The following is a 27,258-nucleotide window of genomic DNA, read 5'->3' as shown; positions in this document are numbered from 1 at the left end:
CTAGAGTTATAGTCGAAGTGACTTGTTCTTCCAGGTCACTTTCTTCCTCTTCTTAGTCATCAGGATTCCCTCTAATTTCAGCAATTATGTCTTCCCTTGTAGACTCCAGGAAAATTAAAATGTTGGGTTGGTGGTAGGAGAAGAAAGGTTGCCCAAAGTAAATGCATAGCGATCAGTTAAACTGAGATTCCCATCAAGTAAGTACTGTACCGCTTAGCAAAAAACATTTCATTTTACCGGACTTTATCGTACTATACAGGACTGGTAACTGTGTCCGCGGTCTTGTTGGTGAGGAAAAGGTTTTCTGAGGGAAGCGAAGAGGAAGGGGGGAGTTGAGCTTATTGGTAAACGTAGTATTATGCATGCAAGAAACATTTCCTCTTACCTTGTCTTCGCGTAGGCTCGCAGTGGGATGCAGACAGAGTCGTGTTTCACACGGATTCTTCAGAAGATGAACTGCCATTTTCACTATCGCTGCCCCTGGCTTCACTATCACTATCAGTGTTCAAGTTGATTGATATTTGGTCAATTACATCTGGAACTACTCTGTCCTTTTCCCATTATTCTGCTTCTAAATTGGCGACGTGGTGGTGGAAACCTGCCCAATCTTGCTGTGTTACCTCCTGTATTGCGTTCTTCATAGTTTTGCGCAGCTTTGTTAAAGTCAAATCTCCTGTAACATTCGTGTCCCTTACAATTCTCTTGATTTTCGACCATGCGAATTCGATGGCATTTAAATCACACATATATGGAGGAAGACGTATCACAACATGTCCACTACCTGACAACATGTTATCTATTCTAAACAACTACTCCTTTGGTTTCAGTGGAAGAATCAGTTTATAAAGGTCGTTCTTACGCATTGTCTCATTGCACTCGACTCCTTTCTTTCGCAGCCACTCTATCATGTCTCCTTTGAGAGCACAGGGTGATGGCGCTTTATCAACCTGAATACAATGATATGGTGCATTGTCTAAAACGACAACAGAATTTGGTTGAAGATTTGGCATAAGTTAATTAACTACCCACTTTTGAAAATTGACGCTATTCATTTGCCCATGGTAGTCTCCTGTTGTAGAGCCAGCTTTGTATATTAGTTCTGCACCAGCAAGAAAACCACTTGCGCCCCCAGCATGTAGTATGATCAGTCTGTTCCCCGAATTCATATTATTCTGAAATCCCATTACGTCATCACTTTGCCAACATCTTCGGTGAGTTAGATTGCTATCGAACCACGTCTCGTCTACGTACACAATTTCCTTCTTCTCGATACTTCATTTTACGCAGATAGTTTGCCCTCCAATCAATAACATCCTGTCTTTCTACCAAGATTTTTTGTTTTGACTGGCATTTTCTCCATCTAAACCCCTTGCTTTTCACGACTCTGTTTAGTGATTTTCTGCCCCAAGGAAAATTGGTTTTTTCTTTAATTACCGTCAAAAGTTTAGGTATTGTCAGCACTCTCTTTTCTTGAATATAAAAGTCTTGTATTGTATTTCTTATAACACACTTGTCGAAGTCGTCTACATGCAGTATATTACGAGATATTATTCGTCTCTTCTTTCCTGGTGATTTCAGAAGTCTATCCGGACTGTTTTCTTTTCTTATCTTATGTTCCTTCCTAATCTTCTTAATTGTACTATATCCCACTCCAGTGTATTCGGCCGCTCTTTCAGTTGATTTATTTAAGGGAATCCTCAAATGTTTTTGCACTCTTTCCTCATCGCACTTCTCTATGATGTTAGCTATTATTTCTCTTGCTTCACTATGAATAGTTGTATTTGCCATTCTATTAGCCATACTAAAGGAAAGTGTTTAAGACTATAGTTCTTGCTAATATCACTGCTCTATCATCTCGCACTATTATTCTCATACTATAGCTATACACATCCTATACTATTTTATCACTACACTATACTAATCCTGTACTAAATATATGTACTGCACTAAATTACACAGATTTACTGTAATTATTGTATAAGGAAGTTCTGAATTAAACAATGGAAAGAATACTGTAAACTCAAGCTGACTGCACTCTCGCAATATATATTCAGAACTGGTAGTTGTCTGTCAATGTCATAGCAAAGCCACCCCCATCCCGAACCTTTAGTACCTACCCTCTTCCCCACAGTTGCGGCAGACCCCTCTCACACGGACACAGTTACCAGTCCTCTACAGTAGTAAGGAAAGAAAACACTACACTGGGGACCATTAAAGTGTATCGTTCAATAGAGATATATCGCAATAGAGGATATCGTAATATCAGGAGAATCTTTACATTGAATGAATACATTTTTTGCCGACAACTGTGTTTTTAATCGCAAGACAGAGGTTTATTGTTGCAACAATATTCGTTAATATGGAGATTTGACTTAGTAGTCAGTAGAACAAACTAATATTCTGTCTAATTATCTCAAATGACTGGATTTTAAAATGTGATTCTTTTATGGTACATTTATACATTCCTATTGAATATACTGATCATCAATAACTTTTAATTATTATTAGACAAAATTTCAGACATTTTATTTGTTTAAAGATTAAGTATTTAAGAAAATATAACAAAAGTAGACTCGCAACATCACAGTACCAGTACCATCTGAGAATTATGTGGTAAAAATTTCCTGCAGATGTATGTAAGTGTGTTTGAGAAAATGGGGCATATGTTGTAAAAGAAATACTTTTAACTTTTAAGTAAATTGCGTTTAATAATTTATTTTACAATAGAAATGCACAAACATTTTTAAAAAGTAAATATTCAAACAGACTAAATGTAGGACGGTAACCTTCGAGGAATATCACTTTTGTTGACATCGTTCAAAATGTTGTCCAATATTCTTTTGAGAAGATTAACTCTGTATGTAGACGAAATTATTGGGGATCATCAATGTGGTTTAAGACGTAATAGATCGACTATTGATCAGATTTTTGTATTCGACAGATATTAGAGAAAAAAATAAGAGTATAAGAGTACAGTACAACAGTTATTCATAGATTTCAAAAAGGCATATGACTCGATTAAGTGAGGAGTTTTATATAACATGCTTATTGAGTTAGGTATTCCCAAGAAACTACTGTAGTTCGATTAATTAAAATGTTTCTCAGTGAAACTTACAGCAGAGTCAGTATAGGCCAGTTTCTGTCTCATGCTTTTCCAATTCACTGCAGGCTAAAGCAAGGAGATGCACTATCACCTTTACTTTTTAACTTCGCTCTAGAATCTGGCATTGGGAAAGTTCAGGATAACAGAGAGGGTTTGGATTTGAACGGGTTATATCTTGTCTATGCAGATGACGTGAGTATGTTAGGAGAAAATCTATAAATGATTAGGGAAAACACGGAAATTTTACTTGAAACAAGTAAAGCGATAGGCTTGGAAGTAAACCCCAAAAAGACAAAGTATAGTTTCTTTCTTTCAGTTTTAGTAAGTTATTTTACGACGCTTTATCAACACCTTAGGTTATTTAGCATCTTAATGAGATGAAGGTGATAATGCCGGTGAAATGAATCTGCAGTCCAACACCGAAAGAGGATTTGCTCATATTGGGTTGAGGGAAAACTCCGGAAAAAATCTCAATCAGGTAACTTGTCCTGACCGGGAATCGAACCCGGGCCACTTGGTTTCGCGGCCAGACGCGCTAACCAAGACGAAGTATATGATTAGGTCTAGTGACCAGAATATTGTATGAAATGGAAGTATAAAAATTGGAGATTTACCCTTCTAAGAGGTTGAAAAATTCAAATATCTTGGAGCAACAGTAACAAATATAAATAATAATCGGGAGGATATTAAACACAGAATAAATATGGCAAATGCCTGTTATTATTCGCTTGAGAAGCTTATGTCATCTAGTCTGCTGTCAAAAAATTTTAAAGTTAGAATTTATAAAACAATTAGCCTATATTACAGGTTGTTGTTTATGGTTGTGAAAGTTGGACTCTCACTTTGAGAGTGGAACAGAGGTTAGTGATGTTTGAGAATAAGGTTCTTAGGAAAATATTTGGGGCTAAAAGGGATGAAGTTGCAGGAGAATGGAGAAACTTACGCAACACAGAACTGCAGGCATTGTATTCTTTACTTGACATAATTAGGAACATTAAATCCAGACGTTTGAGATTGGCAAATGAGCAAATCCAGAAATGCATATAGTGTTAGTTTGGAGGCCAGAGGGAAATAAACCTTTGGGATGGTCTAGACGTAGATGGGAAGATAATATTAAAATGGAGTTGAGGGAGGTGAAATAGGATGATAGAGACTGGATTGATCTTGCACAGGATAGGGACTGATGACAGGCTTATGTGAGGACGGCAATGAATGTGCGGGTTCCTTAAAAGCCATTTGTAAGTAAGTAAGTAAATATTCGAATATTTTAATAAACCAAAAACAAAATTAAGCAGAATCATCCATATCTACAGATAAACAAAAATCAAACTTTCGAAGTTAGTTAGTTAGGCCCTTTTTAACTATTAAAATATTTTCTTAGGAATAGAAATGCATTAACGTTTAAAAATATATATTAAATATAGGTAGACCCCTTTAATAGGACTAAATATTGGAATATTTGAAGAAAAGAAATACCAACTTAAGCAGGAAGTACCATATTTTCAGATTAGTTCATACAGTTACGAGTGCCGCACAATTATTGAACGAACACTGAATTGAACACGTACATGTAAAATGCCTTTGAGTTGTTGTTTTGCGCTTGCATATTGGGTGATTAATTCAGTTCAGTTTTATATTTATTAATTTTATAGCGATGAATTACAATGTTCTCATTTCTCTTCACAAAGTTGACACACATGATTCACGAATCATTTGTCCGGGCTGTGCTGTGTCAGCTATGTGGTCTGCTGTAGATGCTGTGCCACCAACTATATCAGACAGATTCCGACTAACTCCTAGAATCTCCTAAACTGGTGCGAAAATCTGCCAGGAAACAATATTTTGTATTTAATTCTGATAACTATGTTTACTGTGAAGAATTAATTTACTTGATGCAACATGTAAAAAAAAAACTAAGAACTAGTAATTTTGATATAATTCAAACAGCACTCAGCAGATGAATCCATTGTTAAGCCATTCTTTTATTTTAACACATATGGCAAAAATACCTCTTTTGTGCATGAATTAATGTATACAATTACAATTCACTCTACACACAAGCATATTTTGCAGCTTTAAGAAATTCAAATCTATGAGAATCAGCCAGGAATTGGCTCAATTGGCAACTCTGTGTAAATTTTCTGTAAATGTTAATTCGTGAACAATGGCATGCCTAGATTTAGAGATAGTTCAAAAGTACCCAATGACAAAGGTCTGAATGGGTACTTCTGCATTACTTTTAAAAATTATCTCAACAAATTCCATTGTACCGCATGTTCCAAACTTGTAATCCCCTCCAACTCCACAACAGCTGAGATTAAAGAAAATGTCACTACAGTTCACATCACTCATAATAATAGCTATTCAACCTTTAAAATATATCACTTATTTGTCTTCTTTCCTTTCATTGCATTTCATAATTATTCATGTTCTTGTTACGAACTGAGTAGTAAGCACAGTATGTAACTAAAATAACACTTTACAAATTTTCACTTAAAATAAGAGTTGTCCCGCTTTTTTGCCACTCAAATGATTGCTTGCATCCGTAATTATGTGTCCTACCTTGGAAAACATCCTCTCACAAGGCAAAGGGTAGAAACAATAGAAAAACGAGATTTTGCCAGTTTATATAAATTTGGATATATGACTTTTCTTTCAAGCCACCAAGTGGGTTACCCTTTCTCGTTAGTAGTAGTTCTTGTACGAATTTGTCGACCTCGATAACTGCCAATGCTTTAGGGATTTGGTTTTTAATTAATGGCAAAACAAACATATCCCAGTCATCCCAAATGGCAGATCCTGCAGCTGAACTTTCTGCTGGCTCTGTTGAAGGTGATGTTCGTCGTGAGCTACTGATCAGTTTCTCGCAATGAGATATTATTGCCCGCTTTGATCTTTCCGCATTTCTCGGGTCAGAGAACGCATGCATCTTGAAACGCACGTCAAGAAATGTGGCTTGGGAAAAAATTAGATTTTCTTCTATGTAAATTAGATTTTCTTCTATGTTCCGAAAACGCTCATCTATAGCTTCAATAAGCTTTTCGGACACTTTATGCACATTCTCATTAATTTATGGTTTGTTCAAGTATTTGTAACACCATTTCTTCAGAGCCTTGTGTGGCAGTATGACCTTGAAATGGTGACTTCTTTCTCGCTACTCATTTTCTTCATATAATCTTTGAACACTTTCAGGAGGTCACAAATTTGTTCCGTAATGATAGTACCGGTATCTTCATTTGTGATGCTGGGGAGATTGGGGTAATGAATGATGACAACCTACATCAGGGAGTTCTTTACATCGACTATTTGTTTAAGCATGCCGTATGTAGAATTCCATCGCGTAACGACATCTTGCTTCAAACTGAGGTTAGCCTCTTTCAAGTTTTCTTGCACAGCCTCCAGTTTCATAGTTGCTTGTAGGCACTTTTAAAGAACTCCACAATTTGCTTCATTTTTGTCACTATTCCCTTCATATTCCAAAGGTCATACTGTACAATCAAGTTCAGAGTATGGGCAAAGCAGGGAATATGGTTCCAATCTGTCAATCTAATGGCAGTCACAATATCTGTAGCATTGTCATCTATATTTCAGTCTGCTCTCACTCTTTTCATCTCTCCTGTATGTTTCGCGTCATACTTGAAAGATTCAAGTACGCACGAGTTGAAGCTCATTTCATTATTCACGAAATGGGCAGTTACTGATAAATAGCTTTCATTACTGCTCGATGTCCAACCGTTTGTTGTTACAGTCACTATTTCCGCAGACCGTATCTCATTCAATACTTCCTCTTTTTCCATCGCGTACATCCGCGGAAGCAAGACTTTGGACACTGTTTTGCGGTTTGACAAATTGTACACAGATATTGCATTTTTCATGAGTTTATGAAACGAAAAGCATCTGGAGAAAACTGAATCTGCGGGCTTCTGGCTAAGAGGAGTATTAGCCCGCCGATTTCTTTTTCGGAGGGCGCGCTACGAGGGAGTTACCCTCGGTGTATAAGAAGCGCCTAACAATAATGAGCTGGAACGCTGAAGGCCTAGTCACAGCCTTTCAATATTTGAACACAAATACCTGGACCGACAAAGACGTGATTGTCCTAACAGAGACTTTCCTCACCAAAGATTGGTGCTCTCCACATCACTATACAATAAACTCCATACTTTTAAAATCATGATTATGCCCCTTTCACCTCCTGCACGAAACAGAAAGCGTACTAGCTATAAAAACTATAGCAATTGTCATAGTGGCCGCATACTTTCAGCCAGAGCTAGAAGAGCAACATCTTGTCAACGAATTGAGCCAGGTGATAAACAAAATAAACAAAGAGAAGACAGTAATATTAGCCGGCGATTTGAACTACCACATAGATATAGCACAAGACAAAGCATCTGCTGTTATCTCCTATCTAGAAAACGAAGGACTCTCTTTGATAAATGAGACAGGAGAAGACTTACATCTGTCACAATGGAAGCAGCACGATTGATCTCATTTTCTCTAAAATGAAGAGACTACATCTCACAGACAGGAAACCATTAAAACCGTTTACCAGCCAATGTTTCCATATGGGAACAGTATTTTAAATATATATATATATATATAAATATATATATATATATATATATATAATTTTTATTATTTAAATGTAGTTGTTGATTGAAAATAAATTTGTATTATTTTAACAAACAACTGAACTTTATTTACGCATTCTTGTTTCGTACTTCAGCATGAAAGTCTTGTAAGTCATAATGAAGAAATTTAAATTAATCAGTTGGTTCCTTAAGAGAGTGGTAACATCACAGAGGAGGAAAATATTCAAGATAATGTTCTGGAGAGAGTAATTCCTGCAGATGTTTGCGGCGAGATGGTGGTAACTGCTAATCTAAAGGAAAAGAAGAAACTAGCTGTCCCATCACTTCCAAAAAAGCCATGATAAGTATCCCTGTCTGAAAGAAAACTGCTATTTTTAGCGAGAAGATTGAAGAAATTAGGAGTAAGAAGATTCTCGCAGACCAGCATCCAGAACTAATACCTTTAGAATCCATAGACCATACTTGGGCATCGTGCCTCAATTGAGACCTTCACTGACCTTCACAGAGCTTATCACTCTGAGTGACATCTTCACAGACCCCTTTCCTCCCTCACGTAGCTCCTAGGCGTGGGCAGGTTCTATATCAGTTTCATAAGCAATATAAGTGGTGGCATAATGGCATTATCAAAGCAGTGTGTACGTGTTAGAAAACGATTATTTCATGAGAAATGGAAGTTTTTTTGCTGTTTAGAAGGGGAGAACATACGATGTATATTATGCTCGAAAATCCTATTAGGCATTAATAAATTTAATATACAACGACATTACTCCTTATGTCATAAAGAACATGCTGAATTAGAAGGTAAGACAAATTAAATGTTATTTTTCGTACTATTCCGAAGAAAATTTATGATCTTAACATTTGCATAGTATACTAAATACGACATTATACATTAAACACGCTGCATTAAAAGGTACGAGGAATTAAATGTTGTTTGTACGTATCATTTCCAAAAGAAATTTATAAAAAAAATATCAAATGTGCGTAGATAACGAAATATGATTTTCTGAAATTATTTTAGGTCAAGAACGTGCAAATCTATTAAGTAATCTTGATAAACGCCAGAATATTCAAGAAAATAAACGTAGACAACGTGATGGCTAGTTACGCAATTTCTCGCCTGTGATTTACATCAATTCAATGATGGATAAATAGTAAAGAGGTTTATGATTAAAGCTGCCGAATTAATTTGCCAAATTGAATAAAAGTTTTCGAGTCTCTCACATTAACCAAACGCTTTCCTAATAATTCGCCACTGACTGCCTTAGTGATTACGATAAGGTGGCGCAGGTCACAGGAGTTTATATTTCCCATCCTACTCTGCAGTCTCCTCTCCTAGTAAACAAACTATTTCAAATCGAGTGCCTCACGTAACCGAAAATTGTGCCCATGTATGCCATAGACCCATTCTACAAGATGCTTCCAGGAACTTATCTTGATCATCTTGCTACAATGACTCAGATGTATGCAGCTCAGAAAGGAACACAATTCGTGACCAGCAAGGAAGACATCGCTCAATTTTCGGTTTATTTCTCCTAAGTGAATACCATTCCGATCCTGCGGAAGACCTATACTGGAGCACAGCAGAAGATGTTTCAGTTCAAATTGTGCCTACTGTTATGAGCAGACAGAAGTTCAGAGATATGAAAAAGTTTTTTCATCTAATGGACAATACTGGACTGAAGGCAGGAGATAAGCTTGGTAAAGTTACGCCAATATTTAATGAATTAGGAAAGAATCTTCAGCAGTTCGGGATATTCCACAATAAACTGAGTATCGATGAATCCATGGTTCCATATTATGGGCTTGATTCTTGCAAAATGTTTATAAAAGGTAAACCAATACGTTTTGGATTCAAAATTTGAGTGTTGTGTTCCAGTAGCAGGTATCCTTATGCTATGGAAATCTACTCAGGCAAGAAGGATTCTGAAAATCAAGGACCATTAGGAACCCGTGTGCTCACTGGATTACTCTGAGTTGTACATGATCCGATACAGGTAGAAATATACTTCGATATGAAGGATATGAAAATCAAAGCTACAGGAACTGTACGTGAAGGAGAACTGGCCACTGCTCACTTACACCATCTCAGACGCTGAAGAAGTCAGAGAGGAGAACGTTTGATTACCGATGTGATGGTGGTGTACATATGTAGATGGAATGACAATGCCGTTGTAACTCTAGCATCTAATCACCAAACACATCTTCCAATGGGTACTGGAAAACGGTACTCAAGACAAAACAAAAAGAAAATAGATATCCCTGAACCCAGAATCATACGCAACTACAATATTATGGAATGGGCGGCGTTGATATACTTGATAGCCTTCTATCCATCTACAGACCTCAGCTCCGAAGTAAGAATGGAGGTGGAATTTTTTCGCAAATGCAGTGAACATGGCAACTTCATCGGGAGCTTCATGGGAAAACTTGGAAAGAATACCTAGAGTTTTGGAGAGAAGTGACTCTTGTTTTGCTTAGATCTCAGCCTAGGTTAGGATCAAGACCAGGGCCAAGGATGCAGCCTCCCACATACGTAAGAAAAAGTGATGGGCATTACCTGGTAGAATCCAAACAGGGAAGTTGTGTGCAATGCAAAAGTAATGCACGTCTTCAGTGTTAGGAATGTTCGAGAAATATGCATTTGCATTGTTTTCCATTGTTTCATGGACTTTTGTAAATAATTATATTTTGAAATACAGTAATTTACCAGTTCATTGTATCTTTTTTCAGTTTGGTGTATGTTTTTTAAGAAATAAATTAGTTAATTTTGTGTAATTGTACTATTATGGAGATAGAATAAAGTTTTGTTAAAAAATAAAAAAAGACAATTTTACCTGCCAATGTTCCCGTTTGGGAACAAGAAAATAAAGTGTGAATTTATAAAAAATAAAATAAAACACCACTATACCTTCTTCAACTGACTGGTGTTTAGGCATATGAAATGAGAAAAATAAATAAAATTCATCTGCAAATGAATTCGGCAGATAAACGGTTAAACAGTATAGTAATCATCGCGCACTTCATTATGGTTACCGCTCAGAACACCGTACCAAGTGCCAGCATGAAATGTTCAAAGAAACTTTTGCCAGACTAAATGAAGACTGAAGACCCACGAGTAAACTCAGCTATAGAACATATCAACAGGGGATACATGACGCCAGAATAGAAACCATGGAAAATATCAAATCTGCCGTGATGCCGGCAAAATCAGATTCAAGGCAAGCCCAACCCTAGTTCAACACAAGATGCTATGAAGCACACAAGAACAGATGCGCGGCGGCAAGAAACTCCAAGCCACACAGAGAAACAATTGAAGAGGACGGAAGCCATCCGCAAGACAAAAAACAACAAGGCAGCGGACCCGATAATATCTGCAATGAACATCTAAAAGCATCACTACACATACTCGCAGAAGCGTGGACAGAGTTCTTTAATAAATGCTTCTGAGCAAGCATCATACCAGGAAGATGGAGGACATCCATTATGAAAGTGATATACAAAGAGAAAGGTGACGTAGGTGATATGAATGCACACAAGGGAATCGCCTTAGAATGTACTGCTTTCAAGGTTTTTAGCAAACTCTTCACCAAGAAGCTAACTGAGTTGACTGACAACACAATATCAAAGGAACAATTCAGCTTCAAACAGGGACAATCAACCCTCCAAGCTGTGCAGTGCCTACTAAACGATATATTCGAGGTACTCCAACATCAGAAAGGAAGGATGATATGCACCTTTGTGGACTTCACTAAAGCTTTTGACCTACTGGATCGTGGGAAAATGGTACAAAAGCTAGCCGATAACATGGGAGCCAAGCACTATATCACCACATTAATAAAAGATATCCTATCCACAAAAAACGTGCAAGTGAACGACAACCTGAAAACAACCAAACTCATTAAACAAACCATCGGCATCTTACAAGCCCATTGCTCTTCAACCTAGCTACCATCGACGCCATCAAGGCTGTGAGGAAGGACAAGGTAAAAGTCTTCAGAGTAAGCGGACGACATGGCAATTCTCTCCGAATCGCAAAGTCACCTCCAAAGTTACGATCTTGTAAGGTGAGCATCTGAAATCCGCTTGAGAATAAATTAAATCAAAATGGTAAAGATGGTCTTCAGGAGCGGAGGTAGAACAACATCAAAAAAGACAATCTATTACAATGAAACCCCTTATCATGTGTCAATAACTTTTGCTACCTTGGCATCACCCTGCAGTCGCAAAGAACAGCATTCACAAAACACATGAAGGAGAAATCTAGAAGTGCCATAGTGGCCATAAGCTACATAAGGAGCCTGAGTAAATTTTCACTGAACACAGCACTTGCGCTTTTCAAAATGAAAAATCTGCCAATATTGATCTAAGTAACAGAACTCACATGGCCACAAATCACAGAAGGGAACATAGCAGAAATGGAGAAAGTCAAAGCAGTTTACCTAAAACGCGCACTATGCCTGTCACCATCAACCCCATCGAGGCTGGTTTATGAATTAACCAGGCAGCCCTTCCTGAACAGTTATCGGAAGTATAAAGTTGTGTTTTTTCAAGATGTGTTATAAATTTTCGACTGCTAATACGCCGATATTGTGTATGTTTATGGTTTGTGGGATGAAAGTTCCTTGCGTGCCATCGCTGAATATGAATGACGCTTTTGGAACAGAAGGGTACCAGATCAAAGAGTATTTACTGTCTTTGGAGTTGGATCAAAGACTTGGTATAGCAAAGGAAGCTGGAATCGAGAGAGCCGCTAATCGACCGTATTTTGGATGCTGCACACTGCATAAAAAAAAGCCACGAGCAACGCTCACGAGGAACCCGAGGAACGAGCGCAAAAGTGTAGAACTAATGGTAAAACTAGGTAGAGGGCCCTATAACATCTGGGCCTTAATACCCCCAGGTACCTTATTTCCATTTCGTACAATATTCTGGTCACGAGACACACTCATATACTTTGTCTTTTCAGAACTTACTTCCAAACCAATCCCTTTACTTGTTTCAAATAAAATTTTCCTGTTTTCCGTAATCGTTTGTGTATTTCTCCTAACATATTCACGTCATCCGCATAGACAAGAAGCTGATGTAAACCTTCAATTCCAAACCCTGTCTGTTATCCTGAACTTTCCTAATGGCATATTCTAGAACAAAGTTAAAAAATGAAGATGATAGTGCATCTCCTTGCTTTAGCCCACAATCAATTGGAAAAGCATGAGATAGAAACTGAGAAACATTTTAATTAATCGAAATAGTTTCTTGGGAATACCAAATTCAATAAGAATATTATACAAAACTTCTCATATGCCTTTTTGAAATCTATGCAAAACTGGTGTACTGTGCTCTTGTACTCCCAATTTTTCTCCAATAACTGTCGAATACTAAAAATCTCATCAATAGTTAATCTATTACGCCTACAACCGCACTGATGATCCCCAATAATTTCATCTATGTACGAGTTAATCTTATCAAAAGAATATTGGACAAATTTTACGTTTAACATTTTAATATTTTGCAATCGAACAATTGCAATTTTGCTGTGGCACAGGCATTCAGGAATATAAGAGAAAATTTTCTTCGCAAAATCTTTCGTCAAACATGGCGACGTATTCAGTTATGTCATCATAACGATGGTACACACACAGAACTTCTGGATACAATAATAAAGTATGTGCACAGTCTACAATATACAGTCACGAAGCTTGAGTTGTTGAGGGTACTAGGAACAATAGACTGTGCCGGTACTGTTTTGCATTGTCTGTGATGAAGCAATAGTAGCGATCCTAGTGCTTAGCAACTATCTATGGATGCATATTCCCTACGTATTGAGCTTCGTGACTGTATATACTAGACTGTGCTATGTGTATGTATATCAATCGTTGGTTGAGAAATAATCAAACTGGGGTGGGGGTAACGTGGCTTATGGCCTGTATATCTTTGAGTACATGACAATGGAAATATCGCTTGAGTGAGAGAAAATTCTCACCAATAAGTGGCTTTTTTTATTACTAGGATATTAAGAAAAAAAAACACGCACGGACACCCACTCGCATTAGAATAGTTTCTCACCAGTGTGCCCTAGTTCACGTATATATATAAATCATTCAATGGGAGAAGATAGTGTATGGCACAGATATTGCATTTCACTGAATTTTCCCCTGCATTCCTTCGACAATTTAGTTTTAGTCGACTCAACTGTAGGTTAGAGGTAAAACTTTATGCTAGATTCATGCATTTTAAATTACATTACTGCAAGACACACTTTCCACAAACAAATTACTTGTCAGTATGCAAGCGTTCATGGCTCCTTCGATGACCCGAATCAAAGAAACGTTTCCCACAAACATTGCATTTGAATGGTTTCTCGCCGGTATGCCGGCGGTGATGTTTTTTCAGAGAACCCGACTCCAGGAACCTCATTCCACAGACTTTACATTTGAATGGTTTTTCACCTGTATGAAGGCGTTGATGAGTGATCAGTGTGCAAGACTGAGAGAAGCATTTTCCACAAACGTCGCACTTATATGGTTTCTCGCCAGTATGCATGCGTGTATGGGATTTTAGGTTACCAGAATCCGAGAAACATTTACCGCAAACATCGCATTTGAATGGTTTGTCACCCGTGTGAAGTCTTGTATGGCGTTTTAATTCTCCACCCAGAGGGAAACATTTCCCACAGACATTGCATTGGAAAGGTTTCTCCTTGGTATGCAAACGTTCATGGTTTCTTCTATGACACGAATCAAAGAAACGCTTTCCACAATCATTGCATTTGAACGGTTTCTCGCCCGTATGCCGCCGGCGATGGCTTTTTAGGGAACCAGACTGCGAGAAAGACTTTTCACAGATATCGCATTTAAATGGTTTTTCGCCCGTGTGTAGTCGTGTATGACGTTCCAGATCTCCACGTAAAAAGTAACACTTCCCACATGTATCACATTTGTATTTCTTCTGCCCTGTGTGTCGAATTGCATGCCATTTTAAAAGTCTATGTTCCACGAAACATTTTCCACAAACATCGCATTTGAAAGGCTTTTCGCCTGTGTGTCTCAAGATATGTCTCTTCAAACTAATTGAATACGAGAAACTCTTTTCACAGACATTGCATTTGAATCGCTTTTGTTTTGTGTAAGGCAACGTTTTCTCCAAGGTAACAGAAGGCTTTGCAGTTTGACAAGTAGTGATCCTGTCTTCGTGTGCTAAACCTTCATATTCTGACATTATGGTGCCTTCATGTGTGTCTGAAAAACTATCATAAAAACATCAGAGTATAAAAGTCACAACGCTACAGTTACAACTCAAATGAACTAGATGGTTGAATTAGGCCGTGTCTCAGAGCTACATATTCAGCTGAAGTGAAGAAGATAACACTTGCTTGATTCACGATTTGTTCACTAAACAAACATGGATACCTCATCAGCAATTGGGGTTATGAAATCTGAAGATGCTTTGGAAGTGAAATAATGTAAATATTATATGTATAATAACACGTTAACTCTAAACATTGATAGTTACCCAGCATTTGCTGATACTGGCTTGAGGGAAAACCCTGGAAAACACTTCAATCAGATAACCTCCCCAACTGGGATTCAAACCCAAATTACCTGGTTTGCGGCCAGACGCGCTAACCGTTACTCCAGAGGTGTGAACTTAAACATTACAACTCTTATTCTATCTGTATCACCTCCAATTTGGGTTGCCACATCTGCGGATACCGCTTGGAGTGCCCAGTTTTATGAATCCATTTCCAGCCTATAGGACACCTTTGCCTGAGAAAATTGGGTTTAAAATGTTAATAATTAGCAATGTTGTAGTGAAAATTCACTGCCCATCAAATGCGACGCGCTTTGAAAATGTACTATTTGGCAAAAGGTGAAGACGAAATGCATTCTTTAATTTGGAAATTTTGTATGTTTACTAGAAGATGAAGTAAATGAATATTCATTGTCAGTGGCAGAAAGTTTTCTGTATTTTGTTAATTGTACATTTCCAATTTTCTGTAAGGTGATTAAAATATTAGAATGTGAAAATACGCTTTCAACCGAGGTGCACAAAATCATGTTGGGAGTAAAGACTCAAATAGAAAGTCGTAAAAAGGACTCATTTTTCGGTTTTGTAGTGAATATGTCGCCTGAAAATCTCACAGAGGCCGAAATTGTAATGAAAGATTCACCACTGTGTATGACAGATTGTTGCAGTATCTAGCCAAGTGGTACGATTTTAGTGACAATAACATATTTTCAATTATATCTGTTCTTGGATCTATCCAGCCCATCACTGTTCTCATTTAATGACTTAGTTTACGTAGCAAAGATATTGCAATTTACTTTCAAGTTCGATAGAAATGAACTCTATAATGAATGGTCAATTTTAAAGGTGATGATAACAAAACTGATGCAAGATAAAGATAAAAAAGTCAGTGTTGCAAACTTTGGGAATCTTTTTTCGAAAAAAAAAACTCTGTCCCTAATATGTTAATAATAAAGTGACATGTGCTAGCAGTTCCAGTAACGCCCACGTGGAAAGGGTGTGTAGTGTCAAGAATGGTTTGTGGACAGATGACAGGAACAGAATATGAACAGAACTAGTGAAAGCAGAAATTTGTATTAAAATGAATTTGAGTGTAAGCTATCAGGAGTTCTACAAAATAGCCTTGAAAACAAGAGACTTACGGAATCTGCACGGAACTCCAAGAAATACAAGTTTTAGCGTAGGCCTACGTCTACTCTTAATACAGTAAAGATTTAATTATTGCTGAATTTTTAACAATTTTACAACTTTTTCATGTGAGTCTCTGAAAAAATTAACTGATATACATGTAAGAGAGCATATTTTCTGTGTCACGTCTAAAAATTTCACCATGATTGGATTTTATTTGGCGGAGAAATAAATTCCTAAAATTTGCAAATCTGGCATTAAAATCAAGGAACTTGTTGGAAACGTAATTTTTTTTGTACGATTTCAAATATTAATTTATCCATCAAATCAAATCTGACATTGTTGAATTTTCAACCGATCTTTTAACTTGATATACAAAATGAAATATTATAATTATAATAATAATAATAATAATAACAATAATAACAAATTTTAAAGACATCGTAAATCTCCGGGTATGACGATAGTTCAACCTGGCAACCCTACCTCCACTGCAGCACACAAAGTCTGAAATACTTCTGGAACTCGCAGAGGCTCGCAAATTCATATGATAAAATGCGTTAAAAAACAAAGAGACTACTAACAAAGGAGGAACACAAGAAAAAACAAAAGACAGAAGGGCAAAAGGAAGGACGTAATTAATAATGAAAAAAGCGATATCATTAGATTTCATCTATAAATTGTTTCGATTAAGTACATATACCATGTTTATTTCAAACTATAGTACAAAGGGAATTAACAATATCACAAGAAATCCATGTATAAGAACTTGAAAGTGGAATTTCATATAGCTGACCACGTATAATAAATTAGTATAGGCCTACCTTGTATTTTTTTTTATTTTATTGGGTTATTTTACGACACTGTATCAACATCTAGGTTATTTAGCATCTGAATGAAATGAAGGTGATAATGCCAGTGAAATGAGTCCGGGGTCCAGCACCGAAAGTTACCCAGCATTTGCTCATATTGGGTTGAGGGAAAACCCCGGAAAAAACCTCAACCAGGTAACTTTCCTCGACTGGGATTCGAACCCGGGCCACTTGGTTTCACGGCCAGATGCGCTGACCGTTACTCCACAGGTGTCGACCCTACCTTGTAGAAAAGAATACTATCTACTGATTATTGCGAACTAAAATTGTTTGATGGCATTTATCTTGAAACAATGGATCATTATACTACAGAAAAAAAAAAATTAATTTATTGAACTGTATGGAAACATATTCTTTGAGGAAGGTAAAAGACCTATTTGATGGACTCTTTCCTGGTAAAAGAGTTCCATCCCACAATATGATTAGACTTGTAATTAATCTCTTCAGAAATACTGGAAGTGTGAACAAATAATGCAAATGAGAAAAATGGACACGACATAATACCGAACAAAGCGTAGAGAGGAGAAAATCCTGTTGAAGATTACTGAAAACAAATACATAAGCACTCTAAGAATTGCTGCGTCTGTGGTTAATATACTTCGCAGATGGAACTGGGAAGTTCTGAAGCATACTCCATACTCTCCAGGTACGAGTCCATGTGATTTTGACCTTTTCCCAAAAATGGAATTACCACTTAGAGGAGTTCACTTTAGAACCTGACAGGCAATTATAGCAGCATTAGAGAAGTCTGTTTGAAGATTAGTACAACAAGACGCTATGGATGACACCCATCGTCTCCCTGTGATGTGGAGGCGGGTTCTTCATGTTGGAGATTACTTCTGAGCACTGCAACAATCTCACTGTTCCAAAAATGTTTTCTTTGTTGTTAATTCAAATGTTGCCACTAATTATTCAATGATACATGTAAAATAAACTCTCTAGCGATTATTGCCTTCATAACTTCCTCCATCCATGATTTTCGATATCATTCCTATTATACAGACAAATCATTCTATACCATAACAGCATAACAGATTACAAATTAACGTCATAAGTGACAATAAGCAATGAAAAAAACGACACTGTGAAGATTTGTACAGCACACTCACCTATTGGACAAAATCTCATTCTCCTCTGTCGTAATTTCCAGTTTCAACTCGTCCTTTACTGTGTCCAAGTCACACAACTCTTCCTAAAGATGAAGAAACAACAGAAAAAAAGTTTTCACGAATAGTGCATCGATTCTTCATAATTTAGGACTGCATTTAAAACCTACTGAGTGCAAGTAGAAAATTGAATAGCAAACGTCACTCCTTGGAGTTCTGATTTCATAAGGTCCTTCTGTTTTTATTACACTAAGATTTGAACACATATTGTAAGAAAGAAATGCAAGTAAATATGTCTTTAACCAGTCTTTAATTTAGCGAAATCGAAATCTATTCGATAATTTCTAAGTATTTTATTGTGTGTCCACAATATTTAATATTAAATATCGTGTCCACAATATTTAATATTAAACAATGCTCGGCATTTAACACTGCATACAACATTACATTTCAATGTAACATCAAAATTAAAATCTTTTTCCTGGGCACTACATCTTTGTACAATGATTCTAAGATCATGACCCCTTAGAAAGTAAATGAGTAAGAGCTGAATGTAATAAAAATACATATAAAGTTATAATCATAGTTGAAAACTAGAATATGCTGAAGTCACGGAAAAAATAACTTTTCATAAAAAATATTAATGAGATCATCATATGCTAAAATCCCTCTGAATTTAGTGCCACAAACAGAATACAATATTAAAATTAAAAGAAGAGCCAGGACACCACATGGAATACACTTACCTCAGCTTTACACTTTGCCGAAACAAAATCAGTTGCCACTGCAGTTTTCTCAACTTTAGTCTTTAATGTGAGGTCATAGCTGTGATCCACGCATTCCGTCTTTATTCTAGCCACGTGGAGATCCAAAAAATTCTCCTTCTGCAGAAGATAGAGACATAATGCATATGTAACATATAACAACTTCTATGAATGTGATTCCAAGTGCACATGCCAGTCCCTATGCTAAGGCCTGATTGCTATTTGAGGCACATATGAAATATAGTATTATGGAAATATCGAGAGTAAAATATTAAGACATTAACAGCTACATACGATAAGCAAAAGGCAATGTTTACTCCTAGAAACAAAAAAAATAAATCGATATTATTTTTGGAGAAGAATTAATATGTCAAAGTTACGAAATTAACTGTACTGTGTCTCTACTTCTGTAGTTACATATTTTCTATGAATCTAAATATCTCAAAATAAATTTACAAAACATATCAAGTAAAAGAAGAAAAGTGATATTACAGACACTATAAATTTAATTATTCCAGTTCAATATGAGTTACATGAGTAATTTATATTCCATAAAAGATACATAAATTCTCCTTGGCAGTCATAATGTTCGTAAAACTTTTACAATCATATTCCTTAAAAGATACATCAATTCTTCTTGGCAGTCATAATGTTCGTAAAACTTTTACAATCATTTCTAAAAGATTGCCAAATCATGCTATTACTTATTTCAACGTTTATTTAAGCTATGGAGAATCGCTAATAAAGATTACAATCCTAACTGAGCATGTAGGCTAATATAATTTGCTTGATCACTGATGTTGAGTCAAAAATTTTGAAATAGGAACAGATTTTGAAAACATCATACAACACCTCAACTTGAAGATAATTTTATCTTACAATTCACTTCAATGAGCTAAGAGAATGAGAGTGAGATTGTGTGGTGTGTGTTTGGAGTATGTATGTGTGTGTGCATGCCTCAGTGAGTGAATGCGGAACCCGGAAGTTCATTGGCGCCCTCACATAAGCCTGCCATTTGTCCCTATCCTGAGCAAGATTAATCCAGTCTCTACCATCATATCCCACCTCCCTCAAATCCATTTTAATATTATCTTCCCATCTACGTCTCGTCCTCCCCACAGGTTTTTTTCCCTCTGGCCTCCCAACTACATAATTACTATAACTACATAACTACACCTGACATAATTAGGTACATTAAATCCAGACGTTTGAGATGAGCAGGGCATGTAGCATGTATGGGCAAATCCAACAATGCATATAGTGTGTTAGTTGGAAGGTCGGAGGGAAAAAGACCTTTGGGGAGGCCGAGATGTAGATGGGAGGATAATATTAAAATAGGTTTGAGGAAGGTGGGATATGATGATAGAGACTGGATTAATTTTGCACAGGATAGGGACTGATTACGGGCTTATGTGTGGGTGACAATGAACCTGCGGGTTCCTTAACCCTGCTGTTCTGTTACATTTTACTATACAAATGTAATGTTCGGGTCAATATGACCCGACCTATTAAAATTACATATAAAATTACAAAATCATGTTTGTGAACATGACTACAATAACATAGTTTAACATTATTGTTATTGTTAACATTACTGTTAGTATTTTTTTATTATTTTATTATTATTTTGCATTATTTTGCTTTTTTTACTATTATTCAGTTTTGTTATTTTATTTTGCTAGCCTGTATTATTCATTTGTTATTTTATTTTTGTGCATTCTTATTAAACATTAATAACAACAAATTGAAGAAACATTTATGACTCAAATGTTTAACTTGTAATACAACACTAGGCCATGAAATTTTATAGATTGAACAAAATGCTCGTGCTCTGTTACAATGATAAACTTCTGTCTTATGTTTTGCATAACATAAGGAACTAGAACACATGATATACATTTATAACACAATTCTTTCTCATTGCTTACAATTTGGACACAGGTATGTGACATCACATGATTGTATAGTATACATTTATAACACAATTCTCTCTTATTGCTTACAATTTGGACACAAGTATGTGACATGACCTTTACTAATATGTTTGCTGTAGCTTCGTTTTATTGTCATTGCTTGATGGGCAGAACTTACAGCGTGCACGTTTTACAGTTTTTCCTGTTGTAGACTCCGATACCGGTACTGTAGTCAAATTTTCAGGTTTTTTTAATGTTCTTGACAATTCTGAACGCTTCCTCTGTAGCCGAAAAGTACTTTCTTGATGAAATATGTTCATTTGTCTGTGATTTTTCAAGTTTCTCCTTCTGGTCAATTTGTTTGCATTCCAATTTGGATCTTTCGAAGTTCACAAGACATACGCATTGTAAGCAAATACATAAAAAATGTTGTAGAAAAGTATCACTGGCCATCTGTTTGTTTTTCGTTTGCAAGTACAATATGTATATGTTACTTGGTCAAATGTATCTACAGCCCCATTGGATGCATTATAACCTAAAATAATTTTAGGCTTCTTGTCATTCCTGTTGCTAACTTCATTGTCATGACGCAGTGTACTCATTAGCACAACATTTTTTTTTTTCTTTGGAATACAATTGACCACAGTAATTTAATTTGTGAAGTAGAATGAAGAGCTATGTACTTCCTTGTTGTTCATTTGCTGTGGAAGTTCTGACTTGTTTTTCCGTAGTCTCCAATATCGTCATTTTTTTCAAAAGTATTTGTTCCAAATTGTAAGAAGTGAAAAAGTTGTCACAAGTTACATTTTGACCCCTTCGCTCACTGGTAAGATCACACACTACCCTCAAACCCCGATTTTTTCTAGTGCTCCACATTCTTTCCCTGTATAAACTTGTGTTACCAATGCATATGAAGTTTTGCTGTCAGAAAGTATCAATATTTTGTTCCATATTTCGATGGTTTGCTGGGAATATACACCTTGAAGGGACAGCGACTTCAAAATCCTACTAACTGTTCAACAGTCACACTTTCGCCAGGATTGAAGAATTTAGGAAGGACCTCCACTCATTTCTCCCAAATGCAATGAATAGCAGCAAGTTTATCAGTGCGTCTTCGTTATTCTCTAATAGAATTCTTATCAAATCGCAAGACACGTGATATCTTGCAAAAGCTTTCAAGTGACATAGTTGCTCGAAAAATGTTTGTCCGTTTTCTGATACCACAAACTTTTTGTTGACTCCTCAAGAAATCGAATAACACTAGCAAGAAGCAAGAGTCCTACATAAGCCTGTAAACAATACTGTTGATATGTGTCCATTGCTGGCCGTAAACTCGCCGTCCTTCTATGTTTGCCATCTATATTATTTCATTTTCAATTCTCGTAGAGAATATTGCTTCAAACCAACTTTTTATATCAGTTATTCTAGTGGTGGCATACCTAGTAACTCCCGGTGTAGTCTTGATGACGTTCGAGGGAGAAAGATGGCCCTGTTGTGGAGGTGGATTCAACTACCATTCTATGGCTTGATTTTTTAAAGAACTGACTGAACAATATTGACTGTCACTTTCACTTTCAGATTCACAACTTACATTATCTTCAAATTCTAAAACAACTCTTCACTATCGGAGGAATTCACAATTGATACTAACTGAGCATTACTCAGTGGTCTTTCCGTCATGGTGTCTGAACTCAAACTGAGAAACAACATTGAAATATTTATTCAGGTAAAATGTCACAGCTTAGAAGGAATTAATTCCGAAAAATAACAGGAAACCAGTCCATTGTTGTAAATGAATGTATCTGATTGTTGGCAATAATTAAATTTCTACACATTATAATAAAAGTATGATGCAATTTCTAGAAAGTATTAATACCACATTAGAAAGTAACAAAATCTTATGTTGGGTCATATTGACCCAAACATTACATAAGTAACAATTACAAATTATAACAAATCTATTTGAAAAAATTAAATTACTTTTGAATCACAAACGTATATTGCATTATTAGACAAAGTCACTGAATCTCATAAGCATACCTTACTATTTCAAGAAAATATTAAGGAAAAAATATTCACTTTGGGTCATATAGACCCGAACAGGACAGCAGGGTTAAAGGCCATCTGTAAGTAAGTAAGTAAGTAAGTAAATAAACACAGCAAAAATCTAAATTACTGTGTTTCTTGGAAATAATTGGTTACATTTGTATTAACATAGATTTATATTGCATGTAAATCACAAACCTGACCATCAAAGTGAGACAGGGTGACAGATTTGGAACATTAAACATCACCTTTGCTAATTTTAATTAGTTACTATAAATTACAGCAATGCATATAGTGTGTTAGTTGGGAGGCCGGAAGGAAAAATACCTTTGAGGAGGCTGAGATGTAGATGGGAGGATAATATTAAAACAGACCACGGCCTCATAGCCCGGAAAACTTTTCTACTAATATTAAAACAGGTTTGAGGGAGGTGAGATAGGATGATAGAGACTGCATTAATCTTGCACAGGATAGGGAGCGATTACGGGCTTATGTGTGGGTGACAATGAACCTGCCGGTTCCTTAAAGGCCATCTGTAAGTAAGTAAGTAAGTAAGTAAACACAGTAAAAATCGAAAATACTATGTTTCTTAGAAATAATTGGTTACATTTGTATTAACATAGATTTATGTGTCCACATCTGTGGAGTATCTAGCCGGGAAACCAGGTGGCCCGGGTTCGATTCCCGGTCAGGGCAAGTTGCCTGGTTGAGGTTTTTTCCGGGGTTTTCCCTCAACCCAATATGAGCAAATGCTGGGTAACTTTCGGTGTTGGACCCCAGACTCATTTCACCAGCATTATCACCTTCATCTCATTCAGACGCTAAATAACCTAAGTTGTTGATAAAGCGTCGTAAAATAATCTACTAAAATAAAAAATAGATTTATGTTGCATGTAAATCACAAACCTGACCAGCAAAGTGAGACAGCGTGATAGATTTGGAATATTAAACATCACCTCTGCTAATTTTAATTAGTTACTATAAATTACAATTCGTTTTGTATGCAGAATTTAGTGTAAAAAGATGTCCTGTTTTAGTAATAGGTGCCAGACACATTCACAAGGGCTCACCTACGTTTTTACGATGTTGCTACAATGGAGCTATATCTAACCTATTACACATTGTGTTTGAGAGCTATGCATGTGAGTACTCCGCAAGGTTTAAGCCACAGTCGCATTTCTCGCAATCTGCTACTCGACTTCTAAAAATGCAACAAACTCTGAATTTAAATGTGCAAAAATGCGACAACCACATTGTACTTCAAAAACGAAGATGGTAATGGAGAAAATGAAATCAGAGATGTGTTTGAATTAATATGAATTTAAATAAAATGCTAATGAGATGTGTAATGTTAAAAAAGGTATTGTGCAATTCAGGAATTGATTTCAAAGAGTTGGTGCAATTCATGTAAGTTAAATGGACAATTCCTTCTAATTAATTTATATAATTCCATTGTATATTGTAAATTGTGAGCGAGAATTTAGTTGCATGAATCTTGTAAACACTGGAATCAGAAACCGCTTTTCAGTAAAAGAGTTAGCACTCTGGTAGCAATAAATCTTGAAGGGCCTTACTTACTTACAAATGGCTTTTAGAGAACCCGGAGGTTCATTGCCGCCCTCACATAAGCTCGCCATCGGTCCCTATCCTGTGCAAGATTAATCCAGTCTCTATCATTATACCCCACCTCCCTCAAATCCATTTTAATATAATCCTCCCATCTACGTCTCGGCCTCCCTAAAGGTCTTTTTCCCTCCGGTCTCCCAACTAACACTCTATATGCATTTCTGGATTCGCCCATACGTGCTACATGCCCTGCCCATCTCAAATGTCTGGATTTTAAGTTCCTAATTATGTCAGGTGAAGAATACAATGCGTGCAGTTCTGTGTTGTGTAACTTTCTCCATTCTCCTGTAACTTCATCCCGCTTAGCCCCAAATATTTTCCTAAGCACCTTATTCTCAAACACCCTTAATCTATGTTCCTCTCTCAGAGTGAGAGTCCAAGTTTCACAACCATACAGAAGAACCGGTAATATAACTGTTCTATAAATTCTAATTTTCAGATTTTTGGACAGCAGACTGGATGATAAGAGCTTCTGAACCGAATAATAACACGCATTTCCCATATTTATTCTGCATTTAATTTCCTCCCGAGTGTCATTTATATTTGTTACTGTTGCTCCAAGATATTTTAATTTTTCCACCTCTTCGAAGGATAAATCTCCAATTTTTATATTTCCATTTCGTACAATATTCTGGTCACGAGACATAATCATATACTTTGTCTTTTCGGGATTTACTTCCAAACCGATCGCTTTATTTGCTTCAAGTAAAATTTCCGTGTTTTCCCTAACTGTTTGTGTATTTTCTCCTAACATATTCACGTCATCTGCATAGACAAGAAGCTGATGTAACCCGTTCAATTCCAAACCCTGCCTGTTATCCTGAACTTTCCTAATGGCATATTCTAGAGCGAAGTTAAAAAGTAAAGGTGATAGTGCATCTCCTTGCTTTAGCCCACAGTGAATTGGAAAAGGATGAGATAGAAACTGACCTATACGGACTCTGCTGTATGTTTCACTGAGACACATTTTAATTAATCGAACTAGTTTCTTGGGAACACCAAATTCAATAAGAATATCATATAATACTTCCCTCTTAACCGAGTCATATGCCTTTTTTAAATCTATGAATAACTGATGTACTGTACCCTTATACTCCCATTTTTTCTCCATTATCTGTAGAATACAAAAAATCTGATCAATAGTCGATCTATTACGCCGAAAACCGCACTGATGATCCCCAATAATTTCATCTACATACGGAGTTAATCTTCTCAAAAGAATATTGGACAAAATTTTGTACGATGTCAACAAAAGTGATATTCCTCGAAAGTTACCACAGGGCCTACTAGTAAATAATTTCAATGTTTACAGTGCCCATAAAATAATGTACATTGCGTTCGCAGAAACATTCCAGAGTTATAAACTGCTACAGCATTGCCATCAGTTGCTTGATATATACGAGGAGGATCCAGGAAATAACGACCGTTTTGTTGTAATAATTAAAAAAATATATATTTATTTGAAAAAAACAAAGTCTGTTACATAACTGAAGTTTCCTTTACTTCTCTACATAATCACCACCTACATTTAAACATTTGTCGTATCTGTTCACTAGCTTTAGAATTCCCGTGTTATACTCCTCTGCCGCCAGTTCATTAAGCCAGGTGTTCACTGTCTTCTTCAATTCTTCATCACTTCCAAAACGCGTACCACCCAGAAAGTCTTTCAGCTTAGTGAAAAGGTGAAAATCGCTAGGAGCAAGGTCTGGACTATAGGGCAGATGATCAAAGATTTCCCAACCGAACTGATCCAGCAATTCTCGAGTTGAAGCTGCAGTGTGCGGGTGGGCGTTGTCGTGAAGAAGCACAACTCCTCTCGAAAGCATTCCTCGCCTCTTGTTTTGGATGGCTCGCAGTAGTTTTCGTAAAGTCTCACAATAACGATTTGCATTGATCGTAGTGCCTTTTGGCATGAAATCCAGCAAAAGAACACCTTTGCGATCCCAAAAGACAGTAGCCATAACTTTTTGTGTTGAGAGAGTCTGTTTGAATTTTCTCGGTTTCTTGGGTGATGAGGGATGATGCCAATGACGTGATTGGGGTGTTGTGAGACACCCAGGTCTCATCACCAGTCACAATTTGATCAAGAAAGGCGTCTCCATCTGTGTGATATCGCATCAAGAATGTCAATGCTGAGGCCATTCTCTGAGTTTTGTGTTGGTCACTCAGTTGCCGTGGAACCCATCGTGCACAGATTTTGTGGTAGCCAAGATGTTGCGACACAATTTCACCAAGCAAAGAACGAGAAATGTCAGGAAAGGCAATATGCAATTCGTCGAGTGATGTGCGCCTGTCTTGCAAGATTCTGTCGTTCACTTTAGTCTTCAGATCTTCTGTGATGAGTGATGGGCGTCCGGGTCGAGTTTCATCATGGACATTTGTTCGCCCATTGTTGAACATTTCGCACCATTTTCTCACATTTCTTTCATTCATTACAGTATCACCATACACTTCTTTCAATTGCCGGTAAATTTCTGCAGGTTTCAAATGTCGGGCATTCAAAAATCGAATCACACTCCTCACCTCACAGTCAGCAGGATTATCAATCACGTCGTTCATTTTGAAGTAACACAAAATGCACAAT

The 27,258-nt window shown here is 36.7% G+C and overlaps 1 protein-coding gene across 7 annotated transcripts in view; it reads right to left on the bottom strand.

Annotated features, from left to right (window-relative positions):
* The window catches only part of LOC138691472 (zinc finger protein 79-like), a 48,194-nt gene that overhangs the window by 6,675 nt on the left and 14,261 nt on the right, over positions 1–27,258 (bottom strand). Inside the window, exons 3-5 of one of the 7 annotated variants that reach the window (XM_069813431.1) lie at positions 19,072–19,209; positions 18,329–18,411; positions 209–4,927 (exon numbers count right to left, since the gene is read on the bottom strand). In XM_069813431.1, the coding sequence (XP_069669532.1) occupies positions 4,900–4,927; positions 18,329–18,411; positions 19,072–19,209 (249 nt within the window). In that variant the 3' untranslated portion in view covers positions 209–4,899. The other 6 variants (XM_069813426.1, XM_069813428.1, XM_069813432.1 and 3 more) reach the window with 6 other exon arrangements.

The sequence above is a fragment of the Periplaneta americana genome, chromosome 16 (assembly GCF_040183065.1).
Source record: "Periplaneta americana isolate PAMFEO1 chromosome 16, P.americana_PAMFEO1_priV1, whole genome shotgun sequence".
NCBI classification, from domain to species: domain Eukaryota; kingdom Metazoa; phylum Arthropoda; class Insecta; order Blattodea; family Blattidae; genus Periplaneta; species Periplaneta americana.
This window is presented reverse-complemented; position numbering and strand designations above follow the sequence as displayed.